A 17,970-nucleotide genomic window follows, 5' to 3' on the forward strand; every position below is an offset into this window, starting at 1 on the left:
TTCACCCCTAAATGCATGTATACATATTTTCTTTGAATTATTGATTTTGCTTTATAAAACCACCTCATTGCTTGGGGTTTTGTGTGATGTGCAGGAACAGTAATACAGTATCATGACTATAACAGTATTATCATAAATTCCCCTAGTCATCCCTGAACCAATTTATTGAACCTCTATTTAACTAGGCAAGTCAGTTAAGAACAAATTCCCAAATATTCTGCAGACAGTTGGTTGGACCAGAAAAAAAAGAAGGGAAAAAAAGGTAGTTTTATGTTTAAATGCCCTACATACAATCCGAGCTAATTATTTCTAACCAATCGTGAGTAAAAGGGTTTGTCCAGGCATCCAATAGAAAAAAAATTAAATTGGGCGGACTATTTGAACGGGAAAAAAGGAGAAAGATGATTGGCTCGTGGAAGTGTCAATATCGAGCTGGTGTAGAAAAACAACACTCCATACGAAATCCATTGTAATCTATAAGTAACGTTTAACCACGCTACTTATTACAACATTAGTTTGTCTAGCACTACCAACTCTTTAATAAGTACTAAATAGTAGTAAACTACAAAAGGAGGCAGACTTTCCTCGACAAGTCAAAACAAGGAGGATAGCTACGTACATGATTGGCTAACGCGACATTGACGTCCGTTTCTGGGTGTGGAAATTCTCAACATCAACAAAAAGAGAAAGGAATGAGAAACTAGAGATTAAAAGGAACAAACAGAATAGTTTGGGACGTGAGAATATGTCGATGTAACTAACATAACAGGTAAATATTGAAATTCATAGTGTACATTGGATGCAAGAAAACTGAATAGATATGAGGTAATGTGAAATGTTCTAATGCTGTTGTAAGACTATTTTATCTAGTTTAATTAATTCCTTCCTGAAACCAGGATTAAATGTTTTTGTTGTCATGTTTATGATTTTAAAACGGCACTATACATCTCTATTGGTTTTGCCTTTCATGGTTGTCGATGAAATTGGCATCTTCAACTGATTTTCTCACAGTGAAAAATCTCGGTAACCCAGTTCGCTGCCTCGGCTTTGTTATTTATCTTCTCTGTTAGCTAACGTTACCCTGGCTGGTTTGGCTTTCGCTGCTTCCTCATAGAGCAGTCGAGATTTTACACAAAAACATGTTGTTTTTTTACATCACCGACTAGTAGCTGCAAACCGCTTTTATTAGACTACAATTTTATATCGATTGAACACCAAGATCTATGAAAAATCGAAGGGAATTGCCAGGGAATGAACTCTGACCTGGGCAAGAACAAGAATACCCCCCGTCGACGATTTGAATCATTATTTGCTATCTAATAGATTCAAGCGAATGCCGTTTCGCTGTGTTATCCGTTTTTCAAGTGTCTCACAAAATAAAATAAAAAATGGGCATAACTAAAACTGTTTTTCACTCTAAATGCTAAATAGGATTTGTTCTGATGTATGTAAGCGTTAACCTAAGACATCTGACACCGTATCCCAGTTGAGAGAGGGGGGTTGGGCAAACCTTGAACCTATCGCCTGGGTGAATGAATGTAACGTTAATAACGGACAACCATTAACATCAGACTCTTGTTGTTTTACAGTGGAAGGATTTCAGATTTCTGTAACAATCCAGTCTAGACATGGAAGCCGTTAAACTTATGAGGGAGCTGAAAACCAATTTTGAACAGGAGATGTATTATCTTCCGAAAGAAACGGGACTCCACCTGATCGAATCAACCAGAGAGGTAGATATTCACTGCAGTACAGTAAATATGCTGTACGATCAATATTTTTTAAATAAATTGTTAATATAAATCCTGTAACAATAACATTATGGTTAAACAAATATTTTTTTTTTTTAAGTATCACCTATTACATATTAATACACATTTAATGCCTAAAATGATTTATGAATTACAGAATGCCAGCCAAGGAATCTCAGCTAAATGTAGGGACGTCAAAGTGGAAGACCTCTGGAGCCTGACCAGTTTCTTTGGGTACAGCACCCAGACGTTCGTTCTGGCAGTCAACCTGCTGGATAGATTTCTGGCCATGATGAAGGTCAGCTGAAAAACCAAATAAAAGCAGACCTCAGAAAGAATTTCAACCCCTTTAAAATGTAACATTTGTTTTCCTTTCTTGACAAAAACAAACCATGACACAATGTAAAAATGACAATGGACATTAGAAGTTAAATGAAAAGGGAGGTAGCTTGACTAATAATTGCATATGTCCACTAATTACAAGCCTTTGTGTGTGTGACTCCTCTTCAGGTCCAACCCAAACATTTAGCCTGCATTAGCATCAGCTGCCTCCACATCGCAGCCAAATCAGTCGAAGAAGAGTGCAACGTGTCTTCCACCAATGAACTTATTCGTATCAGCCAGTGCAAGTTTACCGTCTCGGACCTCACTCGCATGGAGAAGATCATTTCAGAGAAACTCAACTTCCAACTCGAAGCCATCACAGCCTTAACCTTTTTGCACCTATACCATAGAATCACACTCTCACACACCTCAGACAGGTAAGGCACCCATTATGACAGATATTACTTACAAATTTGCCCCAATTCTGAAGATAGCAATGGTGACATAATGAACTAGACATTAACTTTAAGCAGCTGTTGACATATCTGGCTTATCATTAGGGCTGGCACAATTACCTTATCTGACCAATTACGGCCATCCAAAATTCCATAACGTCACAGCCCGACTTATCATAATGGTGATTTCAAGACAACTGGGAACTGGCCCAGCGTCGTCCGGATTTTATTATTTTTTTTAAATTTAGCTAGGCAAGTCAGTTAAGAACAAATTCTTATTTACAATGACGGCCTAGGAACAGTGGGTTAACGGCCTTGTTCAGGAGCAGAACGACAGATTTTTACCTTGTCCGCTCTGGGATTCGATCTAGCAACCTTTCGTTTACTGGCCCAACACTCAAACCACTGGGCTACCTGCCCCCCCAGGGGAGGGTTTGGCCGGGCGCCTCTAAGCTGACTTCGGTACGGCGTTTCCTCCGACACATTGGTGCGGCTGGCTTCCGGGTTAAGCGAGCAGTGTGTCAAGAAGCAGTGCGGCATGGCAGGGTCGTGTTTCAGAGCATGCATGGCTCTCGACCAGACGTGCTCAATGGGATTGAGATCCGGGCTCTTCGCTGGCTATGGCAGAACACTCACATTCCTGTCTTGCAGGAAATCACGCACAGAACGAGCAGTATGGCTGGTGGCATTGTCATGCTGGAGGGTCATGTCAGGATGAGCCTGCTACAGGAAGGATACCACATGAGGGAGGAGGATGTCTTCCCTGTAACGCACAGCGTTGAGATTGCCTGCAATGACAACAAGCTCAGTCCGATGATGCTGTGACACACTGCCCCAGACCATGACGGACCCTCCACCTCCAAATCGATCCCGCTCCAGAGTACAGGCCTCGGTGTAACGCTCATTCCTTCAACGATAAACGCGAATCCGACCATCACCCCTGGTGAGACAAAACCGCGACTCGTCAGTGAAGAGCACTTTTTGCCAGTCCTGTCTGGTCCAGCTACGGTGGGTTTGTGCCCATAAGCGACGTTGTTGCCGGTGATGTCTGGGGAGGACCTGCCTTACAACAGGCCTACAAGCCCTCAGTCCAGCCTCTCTCAGCCTATTGCAGTCTGAGCACTGACGGAGGGATTGTGCGTTCCTGGTGTAACTCGGGCAGTTGTTGCCATCCTGTACCTGTCCCGAAGGTGTGATGTACCGATCCTGTGCAGGTGTTGTTACACGTGGTCTGCCACTGCGAGCACGATCAGCTGTCCGTCCTGTCTCCCTGTAGCGCTGTCTTAGGCGTCTCACAGTATGGACATTGCAATTTATTGCCTTGGCCACATCTGCAGTCCTCATGCCTCCTTGCAGCATGCCTAAGGCACGTTCACGCAGATGAGCAGGGACGCTGGGCATCTTTCTTTTGGTGTTTTTCAGAGTCAGTAGAAAGGCCTCTTTTAGTGTCCTAATTTTTCATAAATGTGGCCTTAATTGCCTACCTTCTGTAAGCTGTTCGTGTCTTAACAACCGTTCCACAGGTGCATGTTCATTAATTGTTTATGGTTCATGGGGAACAGTGTTTAAACCCTTTACAATGAAGATCTGTGAAGTTATTTGGATTTTTATTAATGATCTTTGAAAGACAGGGTCCTGAAAAGGGGACGTTTCTTTTTTTGCTGAGTTTGTGTGTGTGTGTGTATATACATACACACAAAAATCCCAATCGGAGCTTGTTCCCCCCCCCCCCTCATTGTTTCCAGAGTGACATTAATCCTTACTGTGAAAGGACAGCACTGGTTGTATCTATTGTAACAGCGTTACTGAACATTTTCAGATAACATGTTGCCCACCATCAGTTATGTAACAAAGTAGCCTAATGACCTTGTTTTCCCATCGAACTGATTCAAATGAATTTTGTCTAAATATTTTCCCTTTGTCTCTCATAAAGTAAGGAGGCCCTGAACCTGAACACACTAGAGGCCCACCTCAAAGCCTGTCTCTGCCGCATCACATTCTCCAAAGCTAAAGTAAGGCGTGACCCCAGAGCATAACAGTCCCCAGCGTCTATAGGCCTAGTTACATATTCCAGTAGACCTCTAGGCAGCCGTTTCTGATGTATGGTTTTCTTCTTCGTTCTCTTCCAGCCGTCCGTCTTGGCCCTGTCACTCCTCACTCAAGAGATTGAAGCCATGCAGTCTGTTGACATGCTAGAAATAGCACATAGTGTTCAGAGACATCTCAAGGTAAACAACTACTGTTGTGTCAAAAGCCTTGAGGACTTATCACAAAATAAAGTATTCCTTTGGTTAACAAAGTAACACAATCAGTTTCCTGTCATATTTGCACATAAACATATTTTTTGCCCTGGAACCAGTGTTACTTAGTGTGCCCTAAAGCCCTAGTCCATAAGGTTTCATATGACAACTGACCCATATGGGAGGCCATTTTTAAAGGGCCATTTTACATTCTCGGCCTCAAGTTCCCGACTGCCATCCTTTTACAACACCTGGAATCCATCCCAATGGTATTTACTGACCCTGTCAATTATGTTACCGTGGTGTCCAATGTTATGATGACCTGGTCTTCTTTTACAGATCACTGACACTGAGCTGCTACACTGGAGGGGGCTAGTGGCCAAGTGTATGTCCGACTACTCTTCCCCTGAATGTAGCAGACCCAACAATAAGAAGCTTGTCTGGATCGTGTCGAGAAGGACAGCTCAGAACCTTCACACCAGCTCCTGCAGCATCCCTGAACTGCCAACCATTCCTGAGGACTGCTGGGACGAAAGGTAAATAGGAATACATGATGAATACTGTACCCGTAGGAGGAAGAAATACTTCAACATGCTCATTAAAAACACATTTAGACAGTAGGCATATATTCTGGAAAAGAACATTTTCAAATAGATTCTTGGAGAGGACACACTATTACGAGATTCATCTATATACACACTGTATGACAACAGAAAACGCTTTGGAAAATCCCCAGACAACTGAATACTACACTGAACAAAAATATGAAATGCAACAATTTCTAAAGTAAATTGCAGCCATGGGCAGCCAGGCCCAGCCACTGGGGAACCAGGCCCACCTACTGGTTAGCCAGGCCCACCTACTGGGGAACCAGGCCCACCTACTGGGCAGCCAGGCCCACCTACTGGGCAGCCAGGCCCAGACACTGGGCAGCCAGGCCCAGACACTGGGCAGCCAGGCCCAGACACTGGGCAGCCAGGCCCAGACACTGGGCAGCCAGGCCTAGACACTGGGCAGCCAGGCCTAGACACTGGGCAGCCAGGCCAAGACACTGGGCAGCCAGGCCCAGCTAATCAGAATTAGTTTTAACCCACAAAAGGGCTTTATTACACAGAAATACTTCTAAGTTCAACACTTAACATGTTACATTTTTTGTTCAGTTTAAAGGGCACATTTAAATACCTCCCCCAACAATTAAGCCCCACCCATCCAGTGTATGGCCACTCCTAGTTTCAGTTCTTACAGTACACTATAGTACTCCTGGTATGCAACCTGTGACTCACGGCCCTGCCTGTTGCATCAGTTAGCCTAGCCCTACAGCCTTTCTACAGAGGCCCATCCCTGTCTGCCTGGCTCCCTCACATTGCTCACAATTACTCAGACATGACATGTATGCGGGTGAGTGACTTGTCACTTCCTACCTGCCTAGCAACCGGTTGCCATAACGGCTCAACCACATTGTTGCACAACCAGTTAAATCTCCACATTTCAAAGATGACTTGAATTGTTGGGATTAGTCCTGTAGTCAAACAATAATAGTAAGGATGAAAATACATGAACTGCAGTCAGGATCAACGATGAAAACAAATGAAATATTAACGTATTCAATTGTTTCCCCCCCCCCCCCCCCCCTTTGTTCTTTCAGCGAGGACTCGTGTGAAGACATGAGTTCTGGGGAGGAGAGCCTGAGCAGTTCCCTGGGTTCTGATGCAGAGGGTCCTTACTTCCCTCTTTACCTCCTCTGCCAAAGCAACCACCGAAACAAATGCCACCAAACCAAACCCCTGTGAAGGAGCCACAGTGCCTGGGTTCCACCGTTTATACTGTAGGGTTATGTTCATTAGTGAAACGTTTTGTAGCGTTAGACACATTTAGCAAGTCACGTTTAACCTGTGACAGCACATTTTGGTTCCTGGTGAATACGACCCAGAAAAAAAACGAAGAAAAAAAAACTTTCCTATAAAACATATTTAATTTTGTTAGTTCAATAGGGCTACCAGTGTGGCCTGTTACAAACCGATCAATATACTGTATCTATCTTATTTTAAGCTAAACAAAAAATACATTATTGGGAAGACTTAAACAATCCTGAAAGGCAGCAGAATCCATCAACTCAAAGATAAAACGTTTTAAACTCTTTTTTTGTTGTAATGTAGCGTTAGTGTTGGTGGTGCATGTTTGGATTTGTAACATTTACATTTAAGTCATTTAGCAGACGCTCTTATCCAGAGCGACTTACAAATTGGAAAGTTCATACATATTCATCCTGGTCCCCCCGTGGGGAATGAACCCACAACCCTGGCGTTGCAAGCGCCATGCTCTACCAACTGAGCCACACGGGACCACTGTAACATTCCAGCCACATCAGACAGTCTACATCTCAAACGGTATCCTATGTAGTGCACTACTTTGAACCAGAGCCGAATGAGCCCTGGGTCAAAAGTAGTGCGCTATAGAGAATAATAGTGTACCATTTAGGATGCACAGTAGAACACAGCCAAGGTACAATAGACTTTTCTGGGGAGTTACAACATGTACATTACATGTTATCGTTGAGTTGTGTTCACTGCCCGGTGGTCCGGTTAACCCTCTACAAGGTTCAACTGTCAAAAGCCAACATCTGTTTGCATGTTATTATTCAGAAAAACAACGTGTGTGTATGATCTTGTTAACCTCTAAATTTGCCAATTATTATTTATTTTTTTAGGTCGTAGGATAACTTATATTTGGATGGTATGTAAGCTAGCTCTGTGGAAGAAAAATGTATGGATGGAGTTTCTCATAATGTAAATTTGTATAATGTAAAAAAAGAAAAAAAAGCTGTGAATAGTATCTTTGTAGATATTAACTTATTTGTAATTATTTTGCCAATGTTGTATGACAACAAAAAAAAACTATTTTGACATCTGAATCTCTAGTCTTTTTGATTTTGACTATCAAAAATACTTGTTTGAAATGTTTTGCGTCAGTCAGATTTATGCCTGTACTGGCCTATTTGAACACAATGTCTTTGAACACAACCCAGAGGCAATAACTTTGGACAACATTGAGTAATGTTCTAGGTCTAGAGACATTCCCAGAATTGTCTTATTACCAAAGTCGGTAGCCAATTCACACTTCAGTACTGGCATATAACCAAAGTCAGTCGCTCAACCAAACCTGCTTCAGTTAGATAATAGATAAGATGCTGGTCAAGAACAATATTAATGAATATAGATTTTATTTTAAACCCCAAAAAATATTGTGACTTCATGCTTTTGGTTTCTAGAATATCCCAGAAAACTCTCAATAGCCAATTCACACTTCACAGTCCTGTCATTTAACACGTAAAATCAACCAGAAAAACAAAAGTTGAAAAAGATCCCTCGCCGTAGTTCCATCCATCATAATCATCTCATTTGAAAAATAACTGTTGGCTGTGAGGCTACATCTACCAATACTCAGATCAGAATCCCATACGAGACTTCTTCCTTTTGGGTTCTGAGGAGGTCAGTCCCACTTTCAGGTTCCTCTGTGAAGTAGAGATGGAGGACAGCTGAGAAGAGGTGGCCAAAGGAGTATGATGTCTGCTCTCATTAAACCCTACTCCCTGTGAGGCATCCATAGGCTCCTGGGATGCAAAGAGAGAATTTAAATAATCCTGATTCTGTGGCTTTGGCTTCTGGGTTGCCACCACCGTTCTCAAAATGCCCGCCGCGCTGGAGTCAGAACCTACTGTTGTCCAGGGCAACAACTTACCAACGGTGGGCTGTTTTTGGGGTGTAAACAGTGGCTCGGAACTAGTGAACTGTGAATAGGGGATAGTGGGCAGTGAACTACTACTGCTCTGTGAATAGGGGATAGTGGGCAGTGAACTACTACTGCTCTGTGAATAGGGGATAGTGGGCAGTGAACTGCTACTGCTCTGTGAATAGGGGATAGTGGGCTGGGAGAGGAAACTACTAAGCTGCTTCAGTGGTGTAGTTGGTTTTGAACCAAACACCCTATGAGGTGTTGTGGGCTGTGAGTTACTGGTCTGTGGTGTTGGTGTGGTAGCCCTCGGTGTACCCGGCTCAGACAGGGTGGCCCACTTGGTGTTGTAGCAGCTTTTGGCCGCACTGTCTACGTCGGAGCTGGCGTACTGACTGGCTGCCGAGGACCAACCGGAGAGAGAGGCGCTGTCCAGGTCTGATTGGTAGCTGATGGACGAGGTGAAGCTGCCTGATAGGTCGATACGACTGTGAGCCTTTGCCTGTTTCTGTCTCCTCCTCTTCCTCCGCAGAGCCTCCACCTTCAAAAATCAACCAATGAATATGTCAATCGAATATCTCCATTGTCCCAATTGGGAAATGTATAGTCAGGGTGAAAACCAACAGTCACAATAACCACCACATCAACGAGAGCATTCAGAAGGAAACAGCGTTTTGGAACATTCAGATAGATAACGACCAGAACAAAACATGCCTTTCCGACATGTTGAACAAGGAATCATGTCAGTTCTATTGATGCCATTTATATCTGCAGCGTCGGACATGTGGTCCAGATACACACATGATAAATTAGAATAGAGATGGGTTACCTTCTCCTCTCGGTTCAGCCCCAGCCTCTCCTCCCACCAGCTCCTCCATCCCCCCAGCCCAGGCTCCCACGATGCGCTCATCCTCTCGCTCAGCACATCAGCCCACTCAGAGGGCTCCACGGGTGCCGGGACAGGGACCAGAGCCAGGGGTTTGAGACAGGTGTTCCTGTGGACGAGGACATGTCCATTCCTCATGGTCTCCCTCAGGTCCTTCCTCAGGGTCCGACGACAGTGATCTTCCAACGGGTCTTTCTGAAGGCTGTCGTCGGGTAGAAGATACTCGGTTTTTGTGGTCTTGTGTGGGAGATTGCGGCGCTTCCGGGGGCACTTTAACAGTTTGAGGATCCACTTCCTCCAAACCAACAGAGCCTCATCACTGACTTTGGCCTTTGGCCTGACGGGGTTAATGTTAACATTAGTGTCCAAAGACTGGACTGTAGGTAGAGGAGCAGTAGCAGCGGTTTCCTGAGTATCAGTTAATCCTGTGTTTGTTGCTAGCGTCAGGTACAGGTCGTCATGAGGGTCGTTGATAACCATCTCCAGTCCAGCCCTAGGAGTGTCCCACGGCTGTCTCCTTCCCTCGAACCCAGAGTCATCCGCAGGAGACTGGGGTCCAGAGGAATACCATGTTTCACCTAGGGCACTACTTCTTGAGGTTCCTAACGTACTCTGTACATCTCCGCTACGTCCCTCGGGTCCCACGGAGTTCTGGGTTGGTGCCGGTGGGTCGTCTTTACTGAAGGTCTCAGTCTGGGACTTTAGCGTGTGGTAAAAGATGTCTCCGGCCTCAGTGAGTTGCAGCACACAGATACAGTCCTCCTTGGCTTGACTCTGATGGATGACAGTAAGACCTGAAAGGACAGAAAATATGAGTTTATGAGCCTATTTAACATAAAAGCACCGACTTCACTAATTATGCTCAATGAGAAAACTAAACTGAAAGTAATTTTGCCAGATATGTAAACATGATGGCATGGACAGTTACATCTCAAACACATCGACAATAACATCCCATAAACAAACATAACATGCTTAGGGACACATTTTCAATACAACTTTATTTACAGTCTTTATTTACACAGTTCTTACCAGCAGCAGGATTGGCTAGTCTGTCCTGGGCATGGTGCTGTCTGTGGGGGAGTTGGACAGGCAGGTGTCCAAGGCTGTCTCTGGGGCTGAGCAAGGCCCGAGGTGGGCCCCTGGTGACACAGGCCTCCTCCCTACCACCTGGAGAAAGACGGAACAGTAGACATTACAAAAAGTCAATAGCCATGTGTGTGCGTCCCAAGTGGCACAGCGGTCCAAAGCTCCAGAGTGGTGGTGCAGCAGCGGTCTGAGGCACTGCATCTCACTGCTAAAGGCATCACTACAGACCATGGTTCGATTCCGGTGCTAAATCACACCCGGCCATGATCGGGAGTCCCATAGGGCAGCACACAATTGGCCCAGCATCGTCCGGGTTAGAGGAGCGTTCGGCCGTCATTGTAAAATAAGAATTTATTCTTAACCGACTTGCTCCCAAGGTTAAATAAAAGAAAATGACATTGATCAAATAGTCATCGTGTCAGCATCTCTGTTCAGTTACAGAAAGACCTGGGTTCATATAGTATTTGTTTAATTTGCAAGTGCTCCAGGAACTCCAGGCTCAATGACAAAGTCGTTTTTTTTTGTCCAGGTGCACAGTAAGACTGGTTGGTCAACAGGAGCCTGATGCACAGGATTTACTCAAACAATAACCCCAACCTGGCACACACACACTAGAACAACTGTACACACCTGAGTACTGTAGCAGGATCACTTCCTGTGATCTCTGAGAGCCCAGCAGCACCTTAGTAGTCCCTCCCCCCGACGGTAACCCCGCCACGACCTGGGCAAACATGGGAGGATGCTCCATCATGTGATCCCACTGGATCATGGGGAGGCAGGGGAAACGCTCATCCATGACGTAGGCAGAGTGCTGTGAATGATAAAGAAGCAGGAGTCGTTTGTTTTTCTTTAGGTCAAAAGCAGGAGTCGCTTGTTTTTCTTTAGGTCAGAAGCAGGAGTCGTTTGTTTTTCTTTAGGTCAAAAGCAGGAGTCGTTTGTTTTTCTTTAGGTCAGAAGCAGGAGTCGTTTGTTTTTCTTTAGGTCAGAAGCAGGAGTCGTTTGTTTTTCTTTAGGTCAAAAGCAGGAGTCGTTTGTTTTTCTTTAGGTCAGAAGCAGGAGTCGTTTGTTTTTCTTTAGGTCAAAAGCAGGAGTCGTTTGTTTTTCTTTAGGTCAAAAGCAGGAGTCGTTTGTTTTTCTTTAGGTCAAAAGCAGGAGTCGTTTGTTTTTCTTTAGGTCAAAAGCAGGAGTCGTTTGTTTTTCTTTAGGTCAGAAGCAGGAGTCGTTCCTTGTCAATGTGGCCCATTGTGAGGCTTGTGAAACAAAGAGTTGTTCCTTAGAGCTGGATACATTCCAGAACTGTGAAGTGAACAAGGAACTGGCACACCCAAAACATTTAGGCACATATGTAAATAAAGATGAATGGCACTGTAGAGCCCTGATGTGATAGGTCAAATAGAAGGTAATTAAGGTACTGTACCTGTGTGGTGACGAGGTGGTGGAAGGTGTGGACATCTCTCAGGTAATTGGACAGGATGACTCTCTCGCCACTCTTACAGTCAGGAGTTTGGCCGATACGAAACAGCGTGTGGCTGCAATGATCTTTGGTCTGTAAAGACAGAGACACACACAATATTAACATCTACCAAATCTCAGGTCACTTCATATTTCTCAAAACCAAGATTGTTAAAAATATATATATTTTATAGCAGTCATGTTGTTCCATTTCCAATTGTACACACGTAAGAGATGATCTCATATTGCTAGGTTAAAATATTCAGAATATAAATATTAGGAAACGGGTTTGTCAAATCAGCAACAAAAACAACAAATACCCATGGACTGGCTTTACTGTCTTCTATTACCCTGATATCAGTGAGCTCCACACCTGTCCGGTCAGCATACACCATCACCCTGGGGTGGCCAGAGAAGTCACACCATCTCCATGACGACTTAGAATTGAAGTACAGGTTACTGTACTCCTGACGGAACTTCTGCAAACTAAAATATGACAAGAGGTAACACAGTGATACGGGTAACACGTCCCACAGCCCGAGAGACAACACGGGCAACACGTCCTACAGCCCGAGAGACGATAATTGGGGCAGGGCCAGGAGTTCAGTGACAGGTATCTAAGCCTCTTACCCTTTCCCCACCGTCCATAGATAGGCAGCTCCACTCTCACTGGTCACCAGAAGCTCTCCAAGGACATGGGGACTAAAAGACACCAAAATCTCCTGTTTTTACCAAGGTTTACATTATAAAGAGTCTGTTGCAGGGTTAGGGTCAATTCCATTTAAAATTCCAGTCAATTCAGTTAGTACACTCACATTTCAATTCCATTTCTTAATTTCAAAAAGCATTGAAGAGAATTTGAATTTCAGTATACTTCCTGAATTGATCCCAATCCTGGTCTGTAGTAGAAACCGTACATAATCATGAATACTAACTTGACTGCAAAAACGATTCCTAAAATCAGAGTGACAGACGCTGAGAAAACCTATCATTAGGTGTACAATATATGTGACGAACAATCCTAGGTCCAGTCAACAGAGACTAGCTTGCTAGAGCGTCCATCTCCTTAGACTCCGGCTTGTCAGAGCCAGACGGACCTTTTATCACCACAGACATTCACAACCAGCGTTAAACAGTATAGGAGAACACAAAGCTTTTCACTATGACAGCAAACAGAACGACCTAAAGAGGCCCTGTAGCAGAACACAGAACGACCTATAGCAGAACGACCTATAGCAGAACACAGAACGACCTGTAGCAGAACGACCTATAGCAGAACACAGAACGACCTATAGCAGAACACAGAACGACCTATAGCAGAACGACCTATAGCAGAACGACCTATAGCAGAACGACCTATAGCAAAACACAGAACGACCTATAGCAGAACGACCTATAGCAGAACACAGAAACATAAATTACCGTCAAATACTGTCACACCGTCAAAAATGATAAATATTGTGTTAAGACATACTAGGGGTGCACAATGAATCAATTATTTAATTTCTATGACTCCCACAGTTCACCCAAGTGGGTCAACGTTTAATCAATCGCTATTCGACTATTTGCCCACATCATGCAGACATAAGACATATATATATATATGCATATGTCTTGCAAGACGTGCAATGACTATGGCTGGTTTACTCAATGACTACGGCCGGTTTACACGAGGGCTACCTTTCTTACAGGAGGGGAGACGCGCGCACACAGTCACACACCCCTCCAACCTACCTGGCACTGAGACATGTAGCAGGCTGCTTGGTCTGAATGACCTCCAGAGTCTTAGGGATGTTCTTCTCACTGACCTTCCAGACACCACACAGGTAGTCACAGCGCACCCCCACGTGACCTACGATAGGAACACAACGACAGAGTCAGTTCACCAGACAGAGTCAGTTTAACACGGCAAGCTGTTATGTAAAGAGTTTGGGCTGCATGTCCATTCAACAGCAAGATAAATGGTTAAAACTCAAACTACAGGCCTTCTAAGTGGCACAGCGGTCTAAGGCATTACTATGGTCCCCGGTTCATATCCCAGACTGTGCCACAACCGGCCATGTTCGGGAGTCCCATAGGACGGCTCACAATTGGCCCAGCGTCATCCAGGTTAGGGGAGGGTTTGGTGGGGCTCTAGCGATTCCTTGTGGCAGGTCAGGTGCCTGCGGGCTGACCCCGGGTGCCTGCGGGCTGACCCCGGGTGCCTGCGGGCTGACCCCGGGTGCCAGTTAAACTGTGTTTCCTCTGAAACATTGGTGTGGCTGGCTTCCGGGTTAAGCTGGCGGGTGTTAAGGAGCGCGGTTCGGCAGGTCATGTTTCAGAGGACGCATGACTCGACCTTCGACCCCCGAGCCCGTTGGGGAGCTGCAGCGATGAGACAAGATCAGGGAGGAAAAAGGGGGTAAAAACACCCCCCCCCCCAAAAAAACTACAAAAAAATGTAAACTCAAACTAGACAAAGGAAATAGACGAAGAAAACATGACCTGAACTGGGGTCAACTCGATTTCATTCATTCAATTCAGGAAGTAACCTGAAATTCCACATTTTCCCTTAGCAATGAGGAAATTAGAATTTCAGTTAAACCTACTTCCTGAATTAAACCCCAAAAACAAACAAAAAAACAGATATAATATTGCACATGCATTTATGGATGCTAATGATGTTACTGTGCTTACATTCATCCTGCGGAAGGCCAATGGTGATCTGTCTGATTGTACCATTGAGCTGGAATGAGAGAGGCTTGTGGCTCACATCAAAACATGGAGGCTTCCCTTCTTGAAACTCTAGCACCACCCTGTGGAAGTCTGAGATACTGCATTAAGGACTTTTGATGTGGTCCTTGAAATGGGTTGAATAAAAGTGAATGAATTACTGCAAAATTATAAATCACCAAAAATATCCCTATGACTGTTTTACAGGTTGTAAAGGCCTCAATGCAAGGGGGAAAGGGCAGGCCACCAGTAAAAATATTTTAAGACAGATATTCCTGATAAGATTACATTGAAGGATACTAAGCTTGTTAAGGCCAGCTTTCCCAGGGTACACCAGACAGCCTTGCTGAGAGATACTGGTGTTGGTAAAGGAAATGTACCCTATGGCACCCCCTGTGGCGTGGTCAGAGAACTGCTCCTGCCCGCTCTGATAGGTCAGCTCCTCATGGAGATGATCAGCTAGCAGGGCTGGAGGGATGTCATGGATCACATCTGATAACAGGTTGTGGTACCTTTTGGCCTGCCGCTCCAAATGAGTTAACTCGCACCTAGGTAGAGGACAGAAAACCTTTGAAATAAACCTAGGTAGAGGACAGAGAACCTTTGAAATAAACCTAGGTAGAGGACAGAGAACCTTTGAAATAAACCCAGGTAGAGGACAGAGAACCTTTGAAATAAACCCAGGTAGAGGACAGAGAACCTTTGAAATAAACCCAGGTAGAGGACAGAGAACCTTTGAAATAAACCTAGGTAGAGGACAGAGAACCTTTGAAATAAACCTAGGTAGAGGATAGAGAACCTTTTCTATAAACTTGAATGCAATGATGGATGGACAACCAGGGGAGCTAGTAGTCAGAGGGCACCACCAAGGAAAATAAGAATTTCATACTTTGTTTTCTAAACTCAACAGCTTCTTGCGGAGCAATAACCCTTCTAGGTAGGGTGGATGGAAAGGGGTTTGTGTGCACTTGATGACCACTGAATCAGAAGCCATCACCACAGCACTGGCCACTAACATGGGACCGTCACATCATGAAATGCCATCGCCTCAAGGTGAATGTGATGTGCACAGCCTACATCTATAAAAATATACAGGTCGGACGGTGGAACGCCTCGTTGTAGAGCAGTGTCTCGACTAGGACATAAGGCCTAGAGTTCCTCACTTATGTACTTACTTTTTGTATTTAAGTGTGTGCATGAAGTGCTTCATCTGCCACATGTGAACAGCATTTCTTTCACTTGCCTGGAAAATTACAAAATAAGTGGTTAAACTTGATTCCATATATGGTCTTGCACACACAAAGCATCGAACAACAAAAATAGACATCAGGACAGTCACCTTTCTCCTCCCCTGTCTAAAGTGGAAGTTATCCCCCAGGACAGTCACCTTTCTCCTCCCCTGTCTAAAGTGGAAGTTATCCCCCAGGACAGTCACCTTTCTCCTCCCCTGTCTAAAGTGGAAGTTATCCCCCAGGACAGTCACCTTTCTCCTCCCCTGTCTAAAGTGGAAGTTATCCCCCAGGACAGTCACCTTTCTCCTCCCCTGTCTAAAGTGGAAGTTATCCCCCAGGACAGTCACCTTTCTCCTCCCCTGTCTAAAGTGGAAGTTATCCCCCAGGACAGTCACCTTTCTCCTCCCCTGTCTAAAGTGGAAGTTATCCCCCAGGACAGTCACCTTTCTCCTCCCCTGTCTAAAGTGGAAGTTATCCCCCAGGACAGTCACCTTTCTCCTCCCCTGTCTAAAGTGGAAGTTATCCCCCAGGACAGTCACCTTTCTCCTCCCCTGTCTAAAGTGGAAGTTATCCCCCAGGACAGTCACCTTTCTCCTCCCCTGTCTAAAGTGGAAGTTATCCCCCAGGACAGTCACCTTTCTCCTCCCCTGTCTAAAGTGGAAGTTATCCCCCAGGATGTGGCTCATTGTGCAAAACGCATCCGTGTACTTGTACTGGTAGAAGTTCTGCATCTACAAAAAAAGGAGAAGTCATCCAAATATAAATCAAGTTATATCAGTGTGTGTTCACAGTGAAAAAATAAATAAAATCAGGAAGTAAAAAAGGTTCTTACTTGCTCTGAAAAGTCCAAAGGATCTGACAGTGCTGTTGATGACCATTTGTGGCCTAAAAAAACCCCCCAAAAAGTAAAATATTTCATTTCAAATGATGAGTGACATGCACAAGAGTAACAATTGTCTAAGAATCGTATCCTTATCAAACAATAGGAAACACACTGACGGGCCACTACCTCTTTTTGGTCGCAGAAGTGGTATTGCTATCGGTTCCACTGGCACCCAAGTCTCTCCCTTCACTTGGTGTTGAGATTCGAACTTCCAATCTACTTTTGGTAGACTAACGTCGTTCTAAAATATATATATATAGATTTTTAAACAAACTCCAGTAAAATAGCAAAGGATTTTCAGGGTGAAAGTGATTTTAAACAAGACTCTGGCCTACGATCATCCTTAGCATAGTAGGGGGAACACAGTGAGCTAGAAAGTGCATTGCTAGCATCGATTTCATCATCACAACTCACCTCGTGTAGAGCGACGTTGACTTCCAACACTTGACCATACGAACCCCAACCTCCGACGTTATGTCTAAACGTAGAACTTGGGGGCCCAGAGTTGAAATAAACCGGGAAAAGTTTCTGTGGGAAATTGTAATCCATGTCTGAAAGAATCGCAACCTATCGGTCTGGTATGACCAGTCTGGGCATGTTCTACTAACGTTAGATAGTTAACTGTAAATGTGTCTAGGCTAGCAGCCGCTAGCTAGATAACTAAGTCTCCGCTCTCATTGACCCCCACTTTAAAATGTGAAATTTCCGTTCCGACACGATATTTGAAAATAAAAGTCAAGTCAATTCAGCTATAGAAATCCAGCGATATTGACGGGACACGTGCAACACAAAAAATAGGCACCACTCCAGCAGGGCGAATGGCGTACGTAGGAAATAAGCTTTCCCATTAGTTACAACAGTCACACAGTCAACGTGGCTATATCGTGAACGTTTATGAAAACAAAAATTAACTGTTTTGTCTTCAATTAAGATTGGGGTTAGGCATAAAGTTAGCAGTTAAGGTAAGGGTTAGGTTCAAAATCACATTTTAAGAAGATCAATTGTAGAAATTGGCGGGGAAATTACTTTGTGGCTGTGCTAACTAGTGACGACCGGATAAAAGGGGAGGTGTAGTCGACCACACCATTGGTCAAAAATAGCCAACGTCATAAGAGTGACAGGAAGTTTGGCCTGTGAGATCAGTAGGTACATATTTTTTTTGGACGCCGAAATTGATAATGACAGCTGTATCACAGAGTTTATTAACCCAGAGGCGC

At 44.4% G+C, this 17,970-nt stretch overlaps 2 protein-coding genes across 4 annotated transcripts; one reads left to right on the forward strand and one right to left on the reverse strand.

The window, feature by feature from the left end:
* The first annotated feature begins 646 nt into the window (after positions 1-646).
* ccng2 (cyclin G2) lies at positions 647-7,681 on the forward strand. The gene is made up of 8 exons (XM_038989556.1): positions 647-769; positions 1,590-1,733; positions 1,909-2,049; positions 2,262-2,512; positions 4,464-4,542; positions 4,660-4,758; positions 5,110-5,306; positions 6,416-7,681. Exons 2-8 carry the CDS (start codon positions 1,629-1,631, stop codon positions 6,558-6,560), a joined length of 1,017 nt encoding a protein of 338 aa, XP_038845484.1. The 5' UTR covers positions 647-769; positions 1,590-1,628; the 3' UTR covers positions 6,561-7,681.
* Positions 7,682-7,973: 292 nt separating this feature from the next.
* taf1c (TATA-box binding protein associated factor, RNA polymerase I subunit C) lies at positions 7,974-17,726 on the reverse strand. 3 transcript variants are annotated; one of them, XM_038989554.1, is made up of 16 exons: positions 17,168-17,726; positions 16,880-16,994; positions 16,703-16,755; positions 15,978-16,601; positions 15,814-15,881; positions 14,939-15,186; positions 14,603-14,731; positions 13,661-13,778; positions 12,557-12,628; positions 12,277-12,412; positions 11,892-12,020; positions 11,105-11,285; positions 10,418-10,555; positions 9,329-10,179; positions 8,664-9,040; positions 7,974-8,624 (listed from the first exon to the last, which is right to left on the reverse strand). In XM_038989554.1, the coding sequence occupies exons 1-16, from the start codon at positions 17,300-17,302 to the stop codon at positions 8,216-8,218; spliced, it is 3,783 nt and encodes a 1,260-aa protein (XP_038845482.1). In that variant the 5' UTR covers positions 17,303-17,726; the 3' UTR covers positions 7,974-8,215. The 3 variants fall into 3 exon arrangements, with proteins under 3 accessions (XP_038845482.1, XP_038845481.1, XP_038845483.1); XM_038989553.1 differs by having other exon boundaries at positions 7,974-9,040; positions 17,168-17,725; XM_038989555.1 differs by having other exon boundaries at positions 7,974-9,040; positions 16,506-16,601; positions 17,168-17,722.
* Positions 17,727-17,970: the final 244 nt, after the last annotated feature.

Source organism: Salvelinus namaycush, chromosome 3 (genome assembly GCF_016432855.1).
Source record: "Salvelinus namaycush isolate Seneca chromosome 3, SaNama_1.0, whole genome shotgun sequence".
Classification (NCBI taxonomy): Eukaryota; Metazoa; Chordata; class Actinopteri; order Salmoniformes; family Salmonidae; genus Salvelinus; species Salvelinus namaycush.